The sequence below is a fragment of the Aspergillus lentulus genome, assembly GCF_001445615.1.
Source record: "Aspergillus lentulus DNA, contig: Alt12, strain: IFM 54703, whole genome shotgun sequence".
Taxonomy (NCBI): domain Eukaryota; kingdom Fungi; phylum Ascomycota; class Eurotiomycetes; order Eurotiales; family Aspergillaceae; genus Aspergillus; species Aspergillus lentulus.
In genome coordinates, this window is record NW_028322115.1 from 374,395 (window position 1) to 395,176 (window position 20,782).

General features: G+C 48.2%; 7 protein-coding genes across 7 annotated transcripts; 2 read left to right on the top strand and 5 right to left on the bottom strand.

Moving 5' to 3' along the window:
* Window positions 1-17: 17 nt before the first annotated feature.
* Window positions 18-1,022, bottom strand: ALT_6085 (uncharacterized protein; the record flags this gene model as incomplete). The annotated part of the gene is made up of 1 exon (XM_033555660.2): window positions 18-1,022. One exon carries the CDS (start codon window positions 1,020-1,022, stop codon window positions 18-20), a length of 1,005 nt encoding a protein of 334 aa, XP_033411551.1.
* A 1,540-nt stretch (window positions 1,023-2,562) lies between these two features.
* Window positions 2,563-3,510, bottom strand: ALT_6086 (uncharacterized protein; the record flags this gene model as incomplete). Its single annotated transcript, XM_033555659.2, has 1 exon — window positions 2,563-3,510. One exon carries the CDS (start codon window positions 3,508-3,510, stop codon window positions 2,563-2,565), a length of 948 nt encoding a protein of 315 aa, XP_033411550.2.
* A 1,299-nt stretch (window positions 3,511-4,809) lies between these two features.
* On the bottom strand, window positions 4,810-6,113 carry ALT_6087 (putative oxidoreductase C513.07; the record flags this gene model as incomplete). The annotated part of the gene is made up of 5 exons (XM_089600024.1): window positions 4,810-5,139; window positions 5,200-5,472; window positions 5,528-5,675; window positions 5,731-5,975; window positions 6,027-6,113. 5 exons carry the CDS (start codon window positions 6,111-6,113, stop codon window positions 4,810-4,812), a joined length of 1,083 nt encoding a protein of 360 aa, XP_089455486.1.
* Window positions 6,114-8,165: 2,052 nt separating this feature from the next.
* ALT_6088 (uncharacterized protein) lies at window positions 8,166-13,117 on the top strand (the record flags this gene model as incomplete). The annotated part of the gene is made up of 4 exons (XM_033555657.2): window positions 8,166-8,568; window positions 8,621-9,428; window positions 9,477-11,037; window positions 11,345-13,117. 4 exons carry the CDS (start codon window positions 8,166-8,168, stop codon window positions 13,115-13,117), a joined length of 4,545 nt encoding a protein of 1,514 aa, XP_033411548.2.
* A 355-nt stretch (window positions 13,118-13,472) lies between these two features.
* On the bottom strand, window positions 13,473-14,584 carry ALT_6089 (aldo/keto reductase family protein; the record flags this gene model as incomplete). Its single annotated transcript, XM_033555656.1, has 4 exons — window positions 13,473-13,778; window positions 13,828-13,888; window positions 13,944-14,488; window positions 14,540-14,584. The coding sequence occupies 4 exons, from the start codon at window positions 14,582-14,584 to the stop codon at window positions 13,473-13,475; spliced, it is 957 nt and encodes a 318-aa protein (XP_033411547.1).
* Window positions 14,585-14,970: 386 nt separating this feature from the next.
* On the bottom strand, window positions 14,971-16,278 carry ALT_6090 (Zn(II)2Cys6 transcription factor domain-containing protein; the record flags this gene model as incomplete). The annotated part of the gene is made up of 1 exon (XM_033555655.2): window positions 14,971-16,278. One exon carries the CDS (start codon window positions 16,276-16,278, stop codon window positions 14,971-14,973), a length of 1,308 nt encoding a protein of 435 aa, XP_033411546.2.
* Window positions 16,279-18,075: 1,797 nt separating this feature from the next.
* On the top strand, window positions 18,076-19,583 carry ALT_6091 (PHP domain protein; the record flags this gene model as incomplete). The annotated part of the gene is made up of 2 exons (XM_033555654.2): window positions 18,076-18,371; window positions 18,419-19,583. 2 exons carry the CDS (start codon window positions 18,076-18,078, stop codon window positions 19,581-19,583), a joined length of 1,461 nt encoding a protein of 486 aa, XP_033411545.2.
* Window positions 19,584-20,782: the final 1,199 nt, after the last annotated feature.

Here is a 20,782-nt window from a genome sequence, read left to right on the forward strand (position 1 = left end):
CATAGCAATGGGTATAATTAACACTCGTCATCCTCAGCAACAGTAACATTGTCCTTGACATTAATCGGACCCGCAAACCCTCTCCAGGTCCTCCCCATCAGATGCCGCAGACACAGCAAGTCTCCCTCATCAGGATAGTATAGCCAAGTCCCCCACTTAGCCCACTGCCCTTCCTTCATCTGCGCCCTTGCCCGCTGTCCGATCTTATCCTCGATGAACTCGCCCCGCCGCATCGCCAGCCGCGTCGGGAAAACCCGGGCCAGATAATGCGCCGTAGAGGCAACATGCGGTTTATCGAACCAGAAAAACAGCGGCGTAAGAGAAATCTTCCCATCTGGCTGCGACTGGACCACAAAATCCCGCTTCAGGGAGGTGGTGAGTTCCCGCAGCCCAGGGTGGTCCGTGACGTGCGGTGACACCGCATACCGCTTCATCCGCACCGATGGGAACGAGACATATTTGACAGGCACAGCGTCATCGCCCTCACTTCCCTGCATGATGTCCAGCAGAGGTTCGAGGGGAATATCCGCCACAAACGCCCAGTCATGCTGCTGGACCCAGACGTACGGCGTCTCGACGACCCTCAGGGCAGAGCGAACAGCCAGACCAAAACCCAGCCGGGCGACAGGTTCAATGAACGTAATTTTACGACTGCCAGTCTGGCTAATGAGCAGCTCGACGCTGCCATCGAAGCCGAATTCGGCCTCGGCGCGTGATTCGCTCACGGCTTGGTCTTGGCCGTCCTGCTCATGACGATATGTTTGCAGAATGAGCTCCTTGATGTTGCGCTTGTACAGCTCGTAGTTCTCAGCTAGCTCAGGGCTGGCATGGCCTTTTTTCAGACGCGGCTGGGAGGTGATGCGATCAAAGGTGTCGAAGACGACGACCACGCGGGCGTCGGTCAGACCAGCGCAGTGACGCTGGAAGGACTGTAAGACCGATGCAATGAGATCTGTGGCGGGGTTTGATGGGGCTGGTGAGGTTGTGATGATCACCGTCAGCCGATCCGATATAGAGGGCATCGGGCTGAAGATGGGGAGATGATTATATTGCGTCGGAGGAAAGATTTTTGAGGCAAAACTGGCGGTCTTGGCGTCTTGGCGGATATTCGAGTCCAGTTGACAGTGGGTATAAATTTGAGGTGATGATGATGAGAACAGTCAGTTCAGATAGATCATAATATGAGTGTGCTTGTCAGCTATATAGGGATACACTTTCATTAACAGTTACCTATTTTAATGTTCATCATTCACTATTAGGTGCAATAATATGTTGATATAAGACTAATATAAAGCTGCGCCACCATCTTCATCTGACTCATTGCTTATATGTATTCACTGCTATTTGATATGCACATGACTTGTACATAATTAGACGCTCTTTAAAGAGGTTTGAGATTTAACTCTCATAACATAACCAGCAGAAGTACTTTCCCAATGGCTATAAGGTGGAGTTATTGTGCTGTTGATCACAAGCTTTGGGGCAGGCCTGTACTTCTAACAATGGAAAGCTTGCTTCTGCTTGGCGTCTGGTGTCTAGGCTATCAAGAAAGATAGGTAACTTCGCTTTGTCAATTTGGCTGTTTGGATATCGTGTAGAACATGCCCAGTGGAAAGGTTTGATACCTCCCAGCCGAACTACCGTAAGACGAATACTCGGCTGAGTCAACCATGCTTCATGGGATGGTGTCTCGCGATGAGGAATCAAACTATTCTAGCTGTTCTTCTTAATACATCTCTATTGGATACTCTTTCAAGTTACCTGAACCCTGGGTGGACTCATGGACATTCCACTGCATAAGAATGGCGCCGGCTGTTGGACCTTTGACGGTAAAAAGCATATCGGATGCTGCATAGCTCTCATACTGCGGGCGAGACCGCACAAAGTGCCCATCCGGGTCCAGCAGACTTTCTGGCTTTTGGGAAGCGGGTTCAAGCAAGCCATGAGTACATGTTCCACTGCCATCCAGGGACGTGTATCTTCTTCCAAAGATCCAAGAAGTAATGTATAATTCTCCAGGTGTTCCTTCGAAGTAGTCTCACCACCCGGGATCAAGACCATGCTTGCTGAGTTCTGAATGTACAGATTGTCCAGAAGAATATCGGAAGAAGGCCCACCACTGCGCGGGGTGATTGGATGCGGGACTGAGTCAAAAGTGGAATCTATGTCAATTGGGATCATGTTAGTGGAATTATCGGGGTTAGTTATATGTATATATATATCATCACCACTTTTCCAAGCCATGACAGAAACGATTACTCCCTTATATCTCAGCAACCACTAGATATTTTGAGTTAATATTTCACATTTAGGTAGACTAGATACTAGGCTATCTAGCGATATAAATATTTTCAAATAAATTCTAGAGATCAGTGATTTCTAAGCAAAATGTTTGGGTTACTTTCATGAATCCTGGCGATAAGCTTATTTACTAGATCTACGACCTTTACTTTTCCTTTAAAAACACATATACAAGACCTTAGTAAGAACGATAATGTTCTATATATAACAGCTCAACGATAATATTTGAATTATTGATATTTACCTACAGTTAGGCTCAGGCTAAGTCATGGCCTTGAAGGACTTTGTTAGCCGATCTTCAAGGTCCATAAGTCTCTCAAGAACCAGGATAACCTCCTTCCAATTTCCGTGCGCAGCCGGGTATTGTGCCTTACCAGCCAACAATGCCTGTTGTTCCATAATTCCAGCAGCATCCATCAGGCCAGCCTCAGCTAGGAAGTCCCTCGCATCCAGGTAACGCCTTGCCGCGAGTGGGAGAGTGAATACAGCAAGGTCATCCACGACACTCGGCAACCCATTTTCCACAGCATCCAGAGTTAACCGCAGCGCTGAGACCCCGCCTGATGAACCAGGAAACATGACATTGCTTTTAATCTGGTCCTGAAGTATGCCAATCGTGCGCTCAATCATGACAGGCCGGGAAACATCCTCAACGTGGCGGAAGTGAGAGCGAAACACAAATGGCTGGTTGATATACTCTATACCTTCACCACGCCACGCCTCAATAAATTCTTCTAGCGGTAGGAGCACGGCTGGATATCCCGCTGGGTCGTGTAGCAGAACCATTCCCTTGTCATCGTCCACGCCCAAGACCACAACGAAGTGGTCGGCTCCACTAAGCGCGGTATGGTTCGGATTGTAAGAGAGGTAGCCCATATTGAGAGGGCCAGCTAGAACAGGCCCATGGATGACTGCCTCACGCAGTGCACGCAAGGCTGAAGCAGCATCACCACCGTGGTGGTTATTGCATGCCCAGCCCATCGTCTTCAGGGCCACATTGATGCCGTCATCCGGATTGGTGTATGGGTTATTGAAAAAGGAAACCGGGCCAGCGTCAAGGCAAATGAAGAGTTTGCCAAAGGGCATTGTTGTGAGACACTCAATGAAGCCTGACGAAGGTAGCGATTGCGGATCGTAGCCCGAAGCTTGTAGGACCATGTACAGGCTGTGGGCATAGCAGTAAGGGCCACTACCAGTATAAGAGAACATGATTGTCGCAATGTGCTTGTTACACTAGGTTTCAGAATGGATACACTGGCAATATAAAGTAAGTTACAATTTGGATTAGCTACAAATTCAGCTGTTTATGTATGCCGTGAGGAGAATTAGGCAACAATTTCTTGACCTTGTCAAAAAAGAGCTCTATTGGTTACAAATTTCCCCCTTGTGGACGTCCAATGACAATGGTTATAATCCAACTAATCTAGCCGGTGAGTCCGTAAGTGGGTGATAATGTCAAAATGATACTGGTTACTCGCAGCATGCAGGGCGGTTCATTTTGTTACACCCTCGGATCTATGTCCGCTGTCACTCAGAGCCTTGGGATCTGACCTAGCGTCTACCATGTGATTTGCTCCTTAAAACCTATGGAGAGGTGGCTGAAAAGGCCAGGACGAGTTATCTGGTATCCTGCATTTAGAGGGGCCAACTAAGGTCTGTTTTAGCCCTCACTCGCTGCTATAGGTATTGAATGAGGCTACTGAATCAGGCTATGAATGTACTATTGTATCTTAGTATTTCCCTTACTAGGTACCTTACTGGAGTTAATTTTCTCCAATAGTACCCTCAGGAATCTCCCAACTGGACTGATATAATAAGTCATATTTCTTCTCCTTCAAAACAGGTCAGAAGAATCTGCTGATATAACTAGCAATAACCTGAAGGGCTCTTTTCCCATCAATTCTCCCCAAGAATGGGGCCGTCTGTGTCGAAATTTCTCTCTGAAACTAATCAAGTCAGTAGCCACCACTAAATCTGTAAACATACCATGAACCACCAAGCATAAATTTTCTCCTAAAACCCTTCAACTGCACCCTTAGAGCACCCAGCTTACATCAGTTGTTATATCCTTTCGTTCATATGCCATTGATATGTGGGGCTTATCCAATCCCAGCTCGATAATATAGCTGAAAAATCTGCCATCAGATTAATGCCCCTAATAGACAGCGATTAGAAAGCATAGCCTAGTGCATGCCCTGGCTTCCTTCTACAGCGTATTACCCCAGTGATGGATGTAAATGTATTTTAGTCGAAATGTCGAGAGACCTATGGTAAATAAGTATATTGAAATATGAAAGTAATGGTAGCCGTAATAACTGCAATTTGTCTATTACCCTTGTCCATGAAGATGAGACCTTATCTCAGCATTTGTCCTATTATGCCATACTCGTTTGAGACTGAATTATCGTTGTTGAAAGCTTCAACTTGGTAACATCTAGTATTCTTTTTTTATCAGACAGAAATGACGCTCCTTGAGTGAATATATTCCAAAGGGGGCGAACATGGTGACTATAGAACATTTTGATCAATCATTGACTGCACAGCATCAGTGACACTCTGTTCCAGCGGAATATACTTCCAATGTCCTCCCTCTCTCCCCTTGGACAAGATATCCAAGCTGACCTGCATATCCCAGCCAGTCGGATGTACTCCATTTGGCAAAATTTGTGAAGAGTTTCCTTCCGGAACACGATCCCTCAAGCTGGGAAAGTTCTGTCGAATGATGTTCACAACCAACTGCGGCGTGATTAATCCAGAGATAAGCAGAATCCGCCTACCCCCCGCAGCAGGGTTAGTCAAGGCGTCCACATGGCTCTGGGCGACATCCCGGACATCGACCTACTCTTCATTAGATACACCACCGACTTCTTGGAATGGAAAATAGATGAGCAAACTTACAAAGTGATAAAACGGAAATCGCACATCCTCAACGGCACTGTGTGTCCCATCAATGAAGCTCGCGATTGCAAAGTGGTTGGTTTCGTTGATAGAGCTTGGTCCCGAGATGGGATGAATCATAGGGCCTATGATAATGTCCGGATTGATCACAGTTAGATCAAAGTTGGGCCTGTTGGTCTTCATGAACTCCCACGCAGCTTTTTCACTCTGGGTCTTGGACACATTATAGCCAAGCACTGTGTCTTTCCGGTCAATGGCTTGCTGAGCGGTCACCTGTTGTGTATCAACCAAAGCATTAGTTTCTTCTATTACAAGGAAAAAAACATACTGGGTTCCAATCATTTTCATTGTAAGGACGGCCCTCGCGGGTGATGTCCTCGAACGAGTTGAGGACAGAGACAGCACTACCCAACAGTACGAAGCGCCTCAAAGTCGTGCCGCCATAATTATGAGCGCTTTTGAGCATCTCTGTAGTCCTATAGTGCATTAGTTTTACAGTCAAATATGCATGTGCAAAGAGCTATATCTCACCCCTTAACAGCAGGCTCGATCATCGCTTCCTGGATGTTGTTGATATTGAACTTCAAAGGGGATGCTGTATGGATAACATAGGTGAAGGGCACATTTTTGTTCTTAAATATTTCATCAAATGGTCGCTGAGAAGTGAAATCTGACACTATGGCAAAGTTGATTTTGTCCTTCCATGAGGGATGTGTCTTGATGATATTGTTGGCCTTGTCGTGAGATCGTACAGTGGCCGTGACGGTGAATCCACGCTATACACACACTATTAGTTCTGTTCTATAAGCCAGGAATGCTATTAGTACCTCTAGCAAGATGGATAAGATATGCGAGGCAACGAAGCCATTTGCACCTGTTAGCAAAACATGCTGGCCACTAACACTGGAGGCCATTAGGGGTGTGATGTCTGTGACTGTACAATTCTACTTGATGCTACTAATAATGATTGAGGAATTTGAAGCTAGTTCCTGTCCAGTTGCTAGATACTTTGATTGTCTAAGGCACGATGTGGTCATGCAACTTTGGAACATATCTATGACGCGGTAAATAGCCGAGACCCATAATGCCGCAACCCCACAATCCGATGACACGGGGATCTGCTAAGCGGCCCCTGTCTGGAATATTATTGACTGAAGTAGGGTGGTAATTGCAGATTAGAACAGTTTGCTGCGCCCAGAGTGTAGAGTTGCTTTTGGTCTGAATTCAGGTGAGTTCAACACTTGTTGACACTGAACCATTGAACCATTACGATTTCAAGTTAAAATTTTAGAGATTAGAACTAAGATCCAGTCTGATTTGGTGTGTTTTCACTGCTAAAATTAATCAGTAGCTAGTTACCCCGCCATTTTGGAGACATTACCACCTAAACTTGTGCGACTTATTGCAGAATCTGGACTCAGTCACAGATATTTCATCTTTTGCACGAACATCATGGAGATTCTATTATCAAATAATTGCTTATCTCTACAAGACGGCCAAGGGAACAGGCACTTATTCCAAACCCTGGGGCCCAAACAAAATTTCAAAGACCCTTAAATGGGCATGTACCAGCGCCAAAGAATGAACTATGGAACTTGCGCTAGGGCATATCAATCACTATGATTATGCATTCTACTATGGGTTGGCCTTTTATTACGCATGCAAACACAGGGATAGAAAACTAGCCACACGTTTCTTTCCAGAAGTCAAAAAAGATCCTCTTCAACATGATGTGTGGGTTGGGGAGGCCCTTCCAAATTTCCCAGGCTATGGCGGATATGAGGGTTTTTCATCATTTAGTATTGACAGCTAGTCATGTAACACGATCACATGATTAGAAATCCTTCATATTCCTGCTGAGCGAGCATGTATCTTAGCTTAGTTAAGCCTCTCCACCAGAATGAATAGTATCCATTAAAGCCCCCCATTTTGAGTGTTTCCTATTAAATCTCATCTGGTTCCATCACCTACTAACCAAATACCCCCCCATCCACGTTTGACCGACCGAACTCCCTCAGTATTCGTGACCCAGGTCGTTGAGTAGACCAGTATGCTAGTTAATACGATAGAGGGTAGACCACTCTTCCTGATCGGGTGGATATAAAGTTATACAGAGTAATAAAGGGGATAACTAGCTAAGCAATTAAAGTTAATTGGTAGTAGTTTTAGGTAACCTGTAACCTACCACCTAAGATCTTAGTGATTTCCCTTAGTTAGCATGTTAAATCAGTCATTACCAATGAGACTAATGATGATAATGATGATGCAGCCGTACAAGGGTTTGGAAGGAGACATTTTAATCGTCTCCCTTTGACGAATAGTTGGCTAACTTGACAGGCCAGGCTCTCCATGTTCCGCTCCATCAAAAAAGCCAGCGCAAAGAACCTGCTATGTCTCCAAGCCAAGATCGGAAACCCCCAGGAACAAACAATTTGACCCAATTCATCATGAAAGACTCTTGCCACGCCACCACTTGGTGCCCAATTGAAGTACCTGGCCCCCGAATGCCGATCCAGCGTGTTACCCCTGGCCAGGGTGCTGGGAGCTTGTTTAGTGATGCCCGAAGCACCTGCCATGACACAAGCCGTTGGATCTCCCTGACGAGCTTCAACACAAAAACCCAACAGCTATCAAATGCATGTGTCTAAATCTGAGGCCACTGCTTAACAGTTTAGAATATGTAGCAGGAGAACTAATGCAAGGTGTAGACAAGTTATTTTCATGAATGTACATCTAAATGGGTATAACAGGAAATGGGTTATTGGTGAAAATATCATCTATTTTCCCGTGGACTAAAAACTGCGAGGGAGCAAACAACTGTATCCCTGCACTTGGGTGAACTGTCTACCCCGCGCTAAAAAGCTAACCTTGGACAGGAGGATTATAAGCTCTGACAACCCTTAGAATAGGCAAGACACACAACACAAGTCCTTTCATGCTAGAGGAGCCCTTCTATTATAGTCACAATGCTGAGACGCCTCCTTCACAGGCATTCCAAGTCTCGGCGAGATGCCAAAGTTTCGAGCCATGAGCTATCGGAGCGACAGGATGCAGACTCAAAAATCAAAGCAAACCATACAACCACTGGTGAACAGATATACGGGCCTGAGAAAGTATCTACTGCCAAACCTCCTTACGAACCTGTTCCGGATCCAATCTCCGAGGCGGCTGCCAGCTCCACAGCGGCCATAACCCCGGGCCACAAGCAGACTGAGGCAACTGCTACAGACAACAGCAATGCACTGCTTGTCAATGACCAGAGTGGTAACGAGTCGCTTTGGGACCAGGCATACGCCGCCCTCGGCGCCGAAAATAAGCGACTGGTGGACGATTACGAGAAAATACTCTCCAGGGAGTTGCCTACAGCAGGTATGCCGGCAATTCAGTCGATGTGATAAATCGCACTGACTAATTAGTAAAGAGCCAGTTCCAAAGGCAAAGGAAAATAGCTCGTCAGTTGACGAGGATAGCTTGGACGAGACCGGAAACTCCATTGAGAAGAATGCCCAGGACCGTCAGATGCAACTGCAAACGATAATCAAGAGTGGCCTGCAGCGAGTAGAAGAGAAGAAAATCGCATATACAATTGCGGGCCACGAGATGGTCCTGGAGGAGCAGATTGCACAGGCTGCGAATTTGGTGCAATGGGCGAAAGGATTGATTGATGAGGCCGTCAAAGCCTCCCCGGAGGCTTCATTAATATGGGCGGGCGTTTCCCTCATTCTGCCGCTGCTCACCCAGCCGAGCGCTGCAGAGGCAGCAAGGAGAGATGGATTTACTTACGTGACTGCACGAATGCGCTTTTATGTGGCCCTTGAACCGCTCATTCTGCCACGAGATGCGGGTTCAAGCTCTCATAAAACCTTGTCCGAGGAATCGAAGAAGGAGTTCGAAGCCCACATTGTCGATCTTTACCAGCATATTCTTGAATTTCAGCTGCAAAGTGTCTTGCATTTCTATCGCAGCCGGCGACGGAACTTTGGTAGAGCCATAATTGGAAAGGATCAATGGAAGCAGATGCTGGAGCAAATTCAGAAATTAGAGACGATCATTCATCTTGATTTTAAGAAAATCAATGACTCTCGGGTGAGACAAGAACTGGAGAGTATCAGCAAAAGTGCCAACCAGTCACTGGAATGTCTCCAGGAGCTCGTGGCGGTTGCTGGAAAGCAACTTGAGACGCAGAATGAAATCCTACAAGTGAATAAGCAGGGGTTTCAGGGCCTTAGGTATGTGTCGTCGACGCAGGTGTCCAGATTCTTCTGACATCAACGCAGAGATCTGCTTTTTGACGTGCTCGACGCTGTCGGTCTCCCAGTGATAGACAATGCCCGCTATAGAAGTGCTGAAGTACAGGACGAGGACAAGTGCCACGAACATACCAGAGTCAGTATTCTAAAGGAAATCATGGAGTGGACAGACTGCATCACCAGCGAATCGATCTTCTGGCTGTCCGGCCCTGCGGGCACTGGGAAGTCGACCATCGCCCGTACCGTCGCAGCTTCCCTGTTGAGTCGGTCCCGACTCGCAGCCGGATACTTTTTCAACTCCAACACGAATGAGCCGGGTCGTAACGACACAGAGAGATTCTTTACCACAATTGCTAGCCAGCTGATTTCGTCAATTCCAGGGTTCAATGACCACCTCAGGAAGTCATTAGGAAGGCTGAAAAGCGTCAACATAGAAAAATCCGCCATTGAGGAGCAGTTCGAGACCCTTATTGAAATTCCACTGTCTCGCGCAGCCGCCGACGGAGCTGGACCGCAAAACCGCATGTCCGGCGTCATTATCGTCGACGCCCTGGACGAATGTGTGCGCCGTAACCACATTCCCCGGATTATCAACCTGCTGCTACGCCTCCGCAACATTCGCAATATCCAGTTGCGTGTGCTTGTCACAAGCAGATCATCACATACTATTTTGCACACGTTCAAGAGTCTTGACAAATCTGCGAATGCTTATCGCAGATTAGCCTTGGAGAATGATTTCATTGATGAGACCAAGGCCGACATATCCACCTTTCTGAGATCACGCTTCGAAACAATAAAGATGGATAGTGGCGTTTTAGATGATCCCTGGCCAAGGGAAGAGGATTTGAATCGTCTGGTCGATTTAGCCACAACACCGTCGCCCTTGTTTGTCTACGCGGCGACTGTTTGTCGCTTTGTCTACAATGGAGAAAACGAACTGGATGATCCTCTGGAGCGACTCTCACGCTGGCTGGAGCAGTGCGACAGAAACGCCTCGCAGCTGCGCCAGATTTATGAACCTATCCTAAACGAGTACTTTTCCAGCGGACAGAGACGCGATGTCGATATGGAGCGCGATATCAGCTCTCAGAGACAGCAGGGAATGAGGATTCTAGCGGCTCTTGTCCTTGTTGCGACCCCTGTCTCAGCCGCAGTCCTGTCGAGTCTTCTGGCTATTCGCAGAGATATCGTCACCCGTTACCTTCGAAAACTTCACGCAGTCCTGACCCTTCCTGATGGCCAAGACGCGCCGATAACCCTACTGCACAAGTCTTTTAGCGATTTTCTCCTGGATGACACAGAAATGGCCCACGATTTCTATCAAGTAGACAGCGCGGAGACGCATCGTATACTAGCAACAAGGTGCATTGAAATAATGGAGGCGACGCTCAGGCGAGATATCGGCAACATTCAAGATCCTAGCAAGCCGCTTGAGGACGTCAGGGATGTTGTCACCCGGAGTATCCCCTCTGAGCTCTGGTACGCTTCCCTTTACTGGATTCATCACTCTGTGGAAGGCGAACAACACAATGTGGACGAAGACAGGATCCTCACCTTTCTAGAGAATCATTTCCTTCACTGGGTGGAGGTCTGTTGCCTTATTAGTAAGCTTTCCGATGGAATAATAGCCATTAGGAGCTTTCTCAACTTTATTTCGGTACGTATTGTCGATAGCTGCATATGTGAGTAATTTGATGTTGACTTTTTGATAGACACAAGATAAGTCAGACTCCCTGTTGGGCGGCTTTTTGAGAGATGCAGAAAGGTGGCTTCTCAGCTCCAGAGCAATAATAGAGCGAGCGCCCCTCCAGATATATGCTAGTGCAGTTGTATTCTGCCCGACACAGACGGAGATCAGAGGATCTTGCTGGAACACGAGGCTTCCCTTGATTCAGGATGCAATGGGGACGAGAGCTCAATGGGATCCGTGCCTTTCAACCTTGGATATAAAGGTGGTGCCCGGTGTAGGCCTTGTTTTCTCACCAAACAGCCAAATAATCGCCTGCCCCTTGTTCGATGAAATAACGCTCTGGGACGTGGCTACTGGTGCTCACCAACGGACTCTCCAAGTGGACTTTGGGGACGCGGATTGCCTGAACGCTATTTCCTTCTCCCCTGACGGTGAATGGGTTGTGCAAGGAACAGATAACGGGAGAGTAGTGATTTTCGATGTGACGACCGGCTCTATCGAGCGGAAATTCGAGCTTGAGGATAGTGTGCTCCGTGTTATCTTCTCGCCCGATGGCAAAAAGCTCGCAGCGGTCACGAGCCGCCAGATCATGCTCTGGAATATGGAAGTTACCGCTTCCGTGGTCTCTTTAATGGTCCCCTCTCCATTATTCATAAAAGAAATTGCATTCTCCGGTGATAGCAAAATTCTGGCCTCAGTTGTAGGTGAAGGCCTTATCCAGCTTTGGGATGCGGAAACAGGCGCCCGATTGCAGCCGCTACAAATTCCCGATATTTCTGTGAAGTTTCCCGGCTATGAATCTGGTATCAGGGCTATCAAGTTCCTCTCAGGCGACAGAAGGCTTGCGGCGGTGCTCAGCGCAGAAAATACTATTGTGACCTGGGATCTGACGAAAGATGCCGGTCCCCAAAGGCAGACCATGAACAGCAAGCTTCTGACTCAGGTTCATTCTGTGGTGTTCTCGCCGGATGGGGAACTGATAGCCTTTGAAGGTCTCGATGTTCTGGTGTTTTGCGATACTGCAACTGGCGCCGAACGCCACGTTTTCCCAAGCGGACCAGAGTACGGCTACGACCTTACTATCTCTCCCGACTCAAAAATATTCGCAACAGCCAGCAGCGTGGTGTGGCTCTGGGACCTGACCGCGGACAGTGGGATGTTCGCAAGCAAAGCCCGAGAAATCACTGCGGTGGGCATTTCAGCAGATGGAACGGTGATTGCAATGAGCTTCACGGACCGTATCGTGGAGGTATGGGAACCTGCTACCAGGGCACTTCGACAGCAGTTTGAGTTCACGGAATGGGCTTCACTCATATCCCTCTCTGATAACCATCAGATGATTGCAGTAGTAATCAAATATAACAAGCTAGAGGTTTGTGACATCCGCACTAGGGACTTATTGTTCGTTGTTGAGTTCGATGATGCGAGCCCAAAGTCTGTGGTTCGTCATGCGAGCTTCTCCCATGACGGCCAACAAATTGCAGCCTCGAACCACAATACGGTGTGGGTTTGGAATGTGGCTACCGCTGCCCTGAATTTCAGTGTGGATATACCCCAGTCTAGCATCCGCGACTTGACCTTCTCCTCAGACGATGGCACTATTGGGATTGCATACTATCACGTTTATGAAAGGTCACATGGGGTCAAGACATGGGATGTTACGACAGGGGCACATGTGAGCACAGTGAACTACAGCTCGTTGTCCAACTATTACTTTCTCCGAGAGCCGCACAATGAGCCGACAGACCGTTCTGGTCCAATAAGCTTGAGCCCACATTCGCCCGACACCTGGGATGAACTCGCGATCATGATATCAGACAACTGGGTGGTCAGAGGTGGCCAGAAACTCCTCTGGCTGCCAGCCGGTAATAGGCCGACTCACTGGGGCAGCGCTCACCTCGTGGCCAACAGTCCAGATGCATTGGTCATAGGCCATACACGCGGGCAATGGACATTCATCAAATTTTCCTTTCTCTGAATTATTCTGCCAGGGAAAATAGTCTGAATATGACAAGAAGATAAGAGCGCAGAGAGAGAAGATATGTCTCCAAAAACTCATGCAGCTTTGAGACTTGCCTTGAGCACTCAGCTCCTGGTGCAATCACTATTCACTATGGAAGATGAGGAGAGCTGCAAGCCTGCATATAGTGAACAAGACTGGTTGTCACCTAGACTTCCAGCAAGCCACAGGCGTGGACCACTGCCTCGTTTAATGATAAGGTTTTCTGAACTCTGCATAGTTATATGAAGTAGAAATAAGGGTAATTCGATAGCTTAGAGAGAACTAAGTGGTTTATTCTAATTATTGTAATATATACGCTACCCAGTTACCTCTAGAGATGGTATGGTGGTTCTGCGCCCTCAACCGTTGCGTAGATGGCTGTAATAGCCTCAGCGAGCTCGGCAGGGAGGGGTCCAGCCTCAAGTGCGTCAAGAGTTTTGTGGAGCTGCTCCATATTGGAAACCGCAAAGATCACCCCATCACCGTACTTTCCATCCAAGACACTATGGAACGCAGTCCATCGCAGGGCAGCCGCATGTCCGCTGATACCATGTTTCTCGGCCACTTCTCGAACAACGGCGGAGGCCTGGAGGGCGGTCTGACGATAAAGGGCAGTGTACAGCTTCCCGATAGGATTCTAGGATATTGTTAGCATTATCCGGAGGTGAAATGCTTTGAGAGCTTACATCGGTACTCCATCTTGCCGCGGTGTTAGCACCACCTGAGAAAAGACCACCCGCTGCAGGACTAATGCGAATAAATGTCAGTCTAAATCCAGGAACGGGGCGCCATCTCGGCGTACCTGTAGGCAAAAAAGGCGATGTTATGTTTACGCAGCAGTGGAAATAGCTCCTTCTCGCCTCCTCTCACAATCGCATTATAGTGTCCTTGATACACGCTGGGTTTGACGTATCCCTTTTCTTCGCAAATATCGATAAACTTCTGCACTTCCGCGGCAGTGTAATTCGACAATCCGAATTTCTTGAACTTTCCTTGTTGGAAAGCGTCGTTCATTGCTTTTGCAGTGTCTTCGAATGGTGTTTGCCGATCAGGCACATGTAGAAACATTGTCTCCACAGCGGAAGTCTTGAGGGCATCGAGCGATTGCCTAATGCTTAAATCAATTTTTGAAGGTTCGAGGTCCCCGGGACCCCGACCGCGGACTTTTGAATGGATGGTGAAGCGAGAGGCAGCTTCAGCCTGGCCAAGGCGTTTCTCAGAGCCGTCATAATTACTCGCGGTGTCTATATGCCTATAGCCGCGATTGCGGAATGCGTCCAATAGGGCCTGGACATCGTTCGCGTTATCGAAGTGTACAGTCCCGGGGTTCTCATTAGCATCGCCAACCTATCGCCACCTGGTCAGAACGAAATAGTCGCAGCTGAATGGTGTACGTACTGTGTGTGTGCCAAGAATAATATTGACAGGCGTGCCGGAAGACATGCTGGATGGAAAGAGACGTTGGAAGTGCAGGGTGAGTATAGAATAAGGCACTGCGAAATGAGTCGTGCTTGGAGAGGCCTCTATAAATAGTCCTTCCCAACAGTTAGCACTGGATACATGCCTGTTAAATCCATTCTATGAGGGGATTTAGCTGGGCTTGTTTTGGATCATGGTGCGGTCCTATGAGCTCGACATTGTTACTCCCGCAACTTTTCCGCAATTTGGCCGCATACCGCATATGCCCGCATATTATCCGCATGTTGTCCGCCATGACGCCCACCTGGCATGGTTCCTCATCTGTATACTCTAGGTAAATACACATCATACAAGATATAAGATGGCAAATTTTTAAAGGTAAGGATTTCCGAATCGATTCTAGCGGGGGGCTAATCCGTTCCCGCTGCTATAGAGCTCCTATCAATCCAACATTGTATCTTGTCCGCGCCCACTATGAATGTCCAGTATAACTTTGCTAAATCGTCTAGCTCCTCGGCTGGATACTGTGACATCAAAGCTCTAGGCTGCAAGGAATCCACTAGAAGTGGGGGTTTCAGACGGCATAGGTCAAACCACTTGATTGCAGATTCAGCGTCCCACAAGCCACGGCGCGAAGTAAACATAACACTTCCAGTACAATCAGCCCATCCCTTAGTCGTGGTTTCGTATACGTTCATGACAGTGTCAATGATTAGACGCGAACGCCGGACACTTTCAGTCAAAACCCATTGCCGCCACATCGCTGAACAGACATCATATTCCTTGTCGAACTCACTTGCCGTCCATTGAAGGGGAGGGTTGTCCCAGGGCCAGTCTTCCCCTCGATTTGATTTTGCTGCCTCCCACATCTGGGTTACCCACTGTCGAAGAGTTGGAATATGTTTCTCAGCAGTTGCGCGCAGACGCACGGAGCCATCAAAAAGTGCTATGAATTCGTAGATAAATAGCGCATGAACACGGCCCAGGTGGTCTAGAATACCATGTGCACGGCTATAGGTGGGAGGACTCTGGTGGACAAGTACAGACAAGCGCTCCTCGACTATCTGCAGTATGGTCTCCTTCACCGCTGGGGTACAAACAGCATAGGCGGCAAGAGTTGTGAAGGCGTCCTGGACACATGTAGGCATGCAATACTCATACAGTCGTCGATGAATGAAGCTATTATAGCCATTTCTAACCCACGACCGCAGAATTCCCTCTACGGCGCGGATGAAAGGTTCCAGCTGAATACCAGTTTTGCAGGCTGGTTCTTCGTTGCTGTGCCGCATAGTCCAGGTCTCATCTCGGAGAAACCAGGGACATTGCGTGCTCACGATGTCGGATTTCGGAAGTGCAGCATCCTGAGCTTGTACACTATTCGCTGGTATCGACAATGGTGGGACAAATGGTACCATCACATCTGACAAGGGGAAGTTAAGGTCTGCGGCCCCCGATATAGCGCCCCAATCTTCGAAATCAGTAAGATAGCTCCGCAGTGCATCAGGGTCGGTTGGAAATTCTTCAGCCTGGTTGTCACCCACAATAGGATCCCTTCGCCTTCTCTTTGGCTCCGGATATACGCACTCCACGTCCTTGTCCAAGCAGCGCTGGCACTCAGGTAGCTGCTTGTCACACCTGCGCTTTGACTTTGCGCAGGCAATGCAGGCTTTCTGCTGGTATCTTGCGGACATCCGGCGGGAATTGGAATTCTGGAACATCTCAGGTTCGAACTTGCCAGCGGATTTTTGCGACTTTGTAAGGTAGCATATAACTCACCTCGGTCAAGCTGCTTCTGAATATATATTCGGCAGTTTAACTACCATGTCCTACCCTAAGCAAGGAAAAAGGAAATCAATCGAGAATACGATACAACCAGTCAAGTTGGGGATAGCGTTCTCGGGATCCGATTAGTCAACCCCAAATTCTAGGAAGTTCTGTAAATGCTCAGGTTACTGCGAAGGGTTTAGCTGGTTGACGCCATGGGCGCCACTAACGCATAAAAAAACAAGGACTACAGTAACTGAATCACCTTGACTGGATCCTGTATATGTACCCTTTTGTAGCCAAATCACCTGGACTAGATACCTCTTGCAGCCGCATCAACGGTCTGTCTCTCAACTGTACCGTTACCTACCAGGCCTTACTGCGGTTAAGTCGCTCTCTCAACTAATGCGCCCGAATCTTGTATACCGAAATATTGCGGGGTGCATTCGGGTTGAAGTTGCAATCCACTTAGAAGCCTTTTACACTGGCGTAGATATGGCCACTGATATCATTGGTGATATCTGTATAGTGATTGTGAACACCTTGCTACCTAAGTATAAGGCTAAAAGGAGTATCTGTGGGAATACAAGATCTTATAAGGCCTTGAGGACTACAGTGGACTATAATGCGCTAATACTAGTAGTGCGGAGAGTTAGACCTACTAAATCATGTAATAAGCTATGGGTATCTGTGTAGGTCACTAAGGATTTTATAACTTAGTATTCATAACTTAGTAATTAGTTCTCCTTACTTGGAAGTTGGTTAATATATAGTTGTCTTACTCTGTTTTTACTGATCTTACTTTACTATCCATTTCTAATCTTAGGTATTGTCAGTTGTATAACCCTAATCCATGGCCAAATACCCGCCTCCCCCACCAACAGTCAGTCACTATCTAGTATCTACCAAGGGTACAGCTCCTCATCACAGATGCTGCTCGGAATGCACAGACTCTCATCCCCCCGTATGCGAATGAGTAGATGGTTGGCTTTACTGGTGTGACGGAGAGCGTGAGGAGATTGAGAAATGGCTGGACGAGGCGAGGATAGAGGATGCGGCGAGGTTATTGCCGATTGAATAGGTGTATCTGCTGTCTAAAGAGTTGAAGGTCTTTCTGGTGGATGAAAGATGAGCTGTAGAGTTATATATCTCAGTTTTATAATGGGCGTACTATCAAATGGGTGCCTTCTGTCTCAGGAAAAGGAAAGATATGTATATCACCATCATCTTGGCTAATCACTCTACCATAGAATGAACCGCGGTTACTACACTTTCGAGGTACTAATCCTGGGTTATCTGGATGAGTACGTTCTCTTCTGGATTCTGGAATACAAACCGTGAACAAATGCAGCTTGAATCTGGTGGCAGATTTTTCGGTCATTTTGAGTTTCCCCATAAGGTTGGCAGGCTCAGGGTACACAATATCATCACCATGACACCGAATTGCATTCTACTTGGCATTTGATAATCGTGCTTTATGAGGAAGGTTATATCCCGGTAATTAGCATCCTGAAGTCAACTAATGCTGATCCAACCACGACCCCACGTGGAGATCGACATGTGGAGATCCTGTCAACACGAGCCTGTTTAAATGACACGGTCCTCGCCTAATCGGGTCAATCAATTGCACAGTACAGAGATATGCTAGACCCAGTCCTCTAGCACGTGTAGGATTATTTCATCCTAGTTCGCATAAAACCTGCCAGGTCCCCTCCCTGTCAACAATGGATGAATAGAAGCAATTCCTCAAGATGAAGAGTATCTGTTCTATTGCCTGGCTGGTTCTTCTTTTGGAACCGGCCGCCGCTGCCCGAGCACCAATCAAGAAGACTTTGACTGGTCATATTGACCCCTCGCAAGTCTTCTCCTTTGTCTATGTGCCCTTTGAAGTGGAAGTCGGGACGACATCCATCTATGTCCTACAGAACTACTCGAACAAAGGGCAGGGAAATGCCCTTGATCTGGGGATCTTTGATCAGCGAGGATACCAGATGATGGACGCACAGAATGGTGCCACAGGTTCTCGAGGCTGGTCCGGCGGTTTCAGGTGTGTCTTCCTAAGTCCATCTTACTGTTTCGTATCTGACAAAGTAGAAACAACTTCACCATCACGCCCTCCGGGGCCACTCCCGGCTACAACCCCGGCCCTATCGAACCAGGCACCTGGAACGTCGTCCTGGGCCCATACGCTTCCGTCCCCGACGGTATCGACTGGCAGCTCGACATCGAATTGTCCTTCGACCCCGTCGACTCGTGGTTCTCCCCCTACTACGCCACCACCAACTTAGACCCCCTCTGCAATGGCTGCCAGGAAGACTCAGCGTTTACCTGGCTCCGCGGCGACTTTCACATGCACACCGTTTACTCGGACGGCAAATACACGCCTGACCAGCAAATCCACAACGCCGTGGCCCAGAATCTCTCCTTCATCTTCTTCAGCGACCACAACACCGACACCAGCAACCAGGTCATCGGCGCGTACCAGGCCTCTCTCGCACCGGACCTGCTCATCGGCCGCGCCATCGAGGTCACCACCCGCTACGGCCACTGGCAGGCCGTCGGGCTCGACCGCGGCCAGATCATCGAATGGCGGTACAAGCCCGACGATAACCCTGGCTTTGCTGCCGCCGCGCACCAGGTCCACCGCGCGGGTGGCTTCGTCTCAGCCAACCATCCTTTTGCCTCTTGCCCTGCGTGTAACTGGAGCCTCGGGTGGGATGAGACCGACGCGGTGGAGGTCTGGAACGCACAATGGGACGACCAGGATGAGCAGGCCGTCCAGAAGTGGCAGGAGCTGCTTGTAGATGGGAAATTCCTCACCGCCATCGGAGGAAGCGATTCGCACTCTCCCCCGTCGCTGAACGGGTGGCCGACGACTATCGTCAAGGCGAGGGGGCGTAGTCAAGCTGCTATTGTGGAGGGTGTCAAGGCGGGGCGGGCGTATTTGGTTCAAGGACCGGGCATGGATCTCTCGTTCGAGGTGCGCGTTCCCTCGCTGGAGGCTCCTGCGCAGATTGGTGATAAGCTCCGAAAGAGTGCAGCGGGTGCCAGGGCTGTATTGGTCACTGAGGGGCTGTCGAAGCTCAAGGCTTGCTTTGTCTCGGACAAGGGATACTTCTACAATACTACCGTCAAAGATGAAGTACGGATTAAGAAGGATGTGCCGTCTGGGGCCAAGTTTGTCCGGGTGGAGGTTCGCAATGGCACGACAGACGAGGTGCTGGCCTTGACTAATCCGGTTTGGTTCTTGGGTGCTTGAGGTACATAGTATAGATAATTATAGATAATCACATGTCCTTGATACTCATCCGGATGCAGTGACTGTAATCGGAGATACTGGCTGCAAGACCTTTCATCCAGCGTTTACGTCTAGGACCGGTGTGGAAACGAAGCCATGGCGGTTGTGGACAATCATGGAATGGAATTTGGAACAGCTGGGCTGCGGGTTATTGAGCCAGTGCGTTCCTATCCTGACTCAGGGCATCCACAAGCTACCGGTTGCAGCTGGCTTTTGTATTACAAATGATGTCTTAGGGCAGCGCTGTCTGAATCACAGCTGACAAGTTGGCAGAGCAACCGGCCCATCGGATTACCAGGAGGAGGGTAGAGCTAAAGACCGGAAACGAATGTCAATTCTATAGCAGTACAGAAGTGTGACAAACAGAAACGAGAGCTGGAAGAATGTCAATTACAATCAATGGATCCAAAACTCACCGTTGATGGTGAGATAGCTCTATCTTTGACTACATCACATGCCGTTTTGGCTTTCTGTCGCTTGGTGAAGTGTAGCCCATCTACGCTATTTGACACAGAACCAATTATGATTATCACCAATTCTGTCATCTGAGACAACTGAGCTGAGAAGACCTTCTTCCATCTTCCATGACAAGTATCCAGGCAGCTAGTTCGCGGGGAGCCCAAGAGCGTGGCTGTTCTGGACACCCTCTCCAGGCCTGTTTGGATTAGAATTTATATAGACTTTTCATAGGCGACATATGGATCAACCATTATCGCGAGACAATTATGACTATCATTCAATGTGTATGTGTAGCAGTATCGATCAGTCTTAACTCGATTACGACTCGAGATTTATGGCCCGATGTTGATTAACGGTGAGTGATTATGACAGTCTGACCGTCAGCAGAACGAAATCCGAGTCAGTGGCTGAACTATTATATCCGATTACTATAAAATGTCTTACAAATGTTTCTCGCCACAAATACTGATTAGCCACAAGTTCAGGCCGTTAGATGACATCTGAATGTTGTCTCACTTTTACCATGGAATCGCGATCTATTTTTACCGCGCCAGGACCGGATTGACGGAATGGCGGTGCAACTCGGCAATCACCCCATGACAGCTGCACCGACCAAATGTTAATCACGAACGGCATTTCTCCAAGAACAATCCGTGCTGTTAATCGCCTTGATGTGATCTCATGTTCTCGGCTTTAGAGAT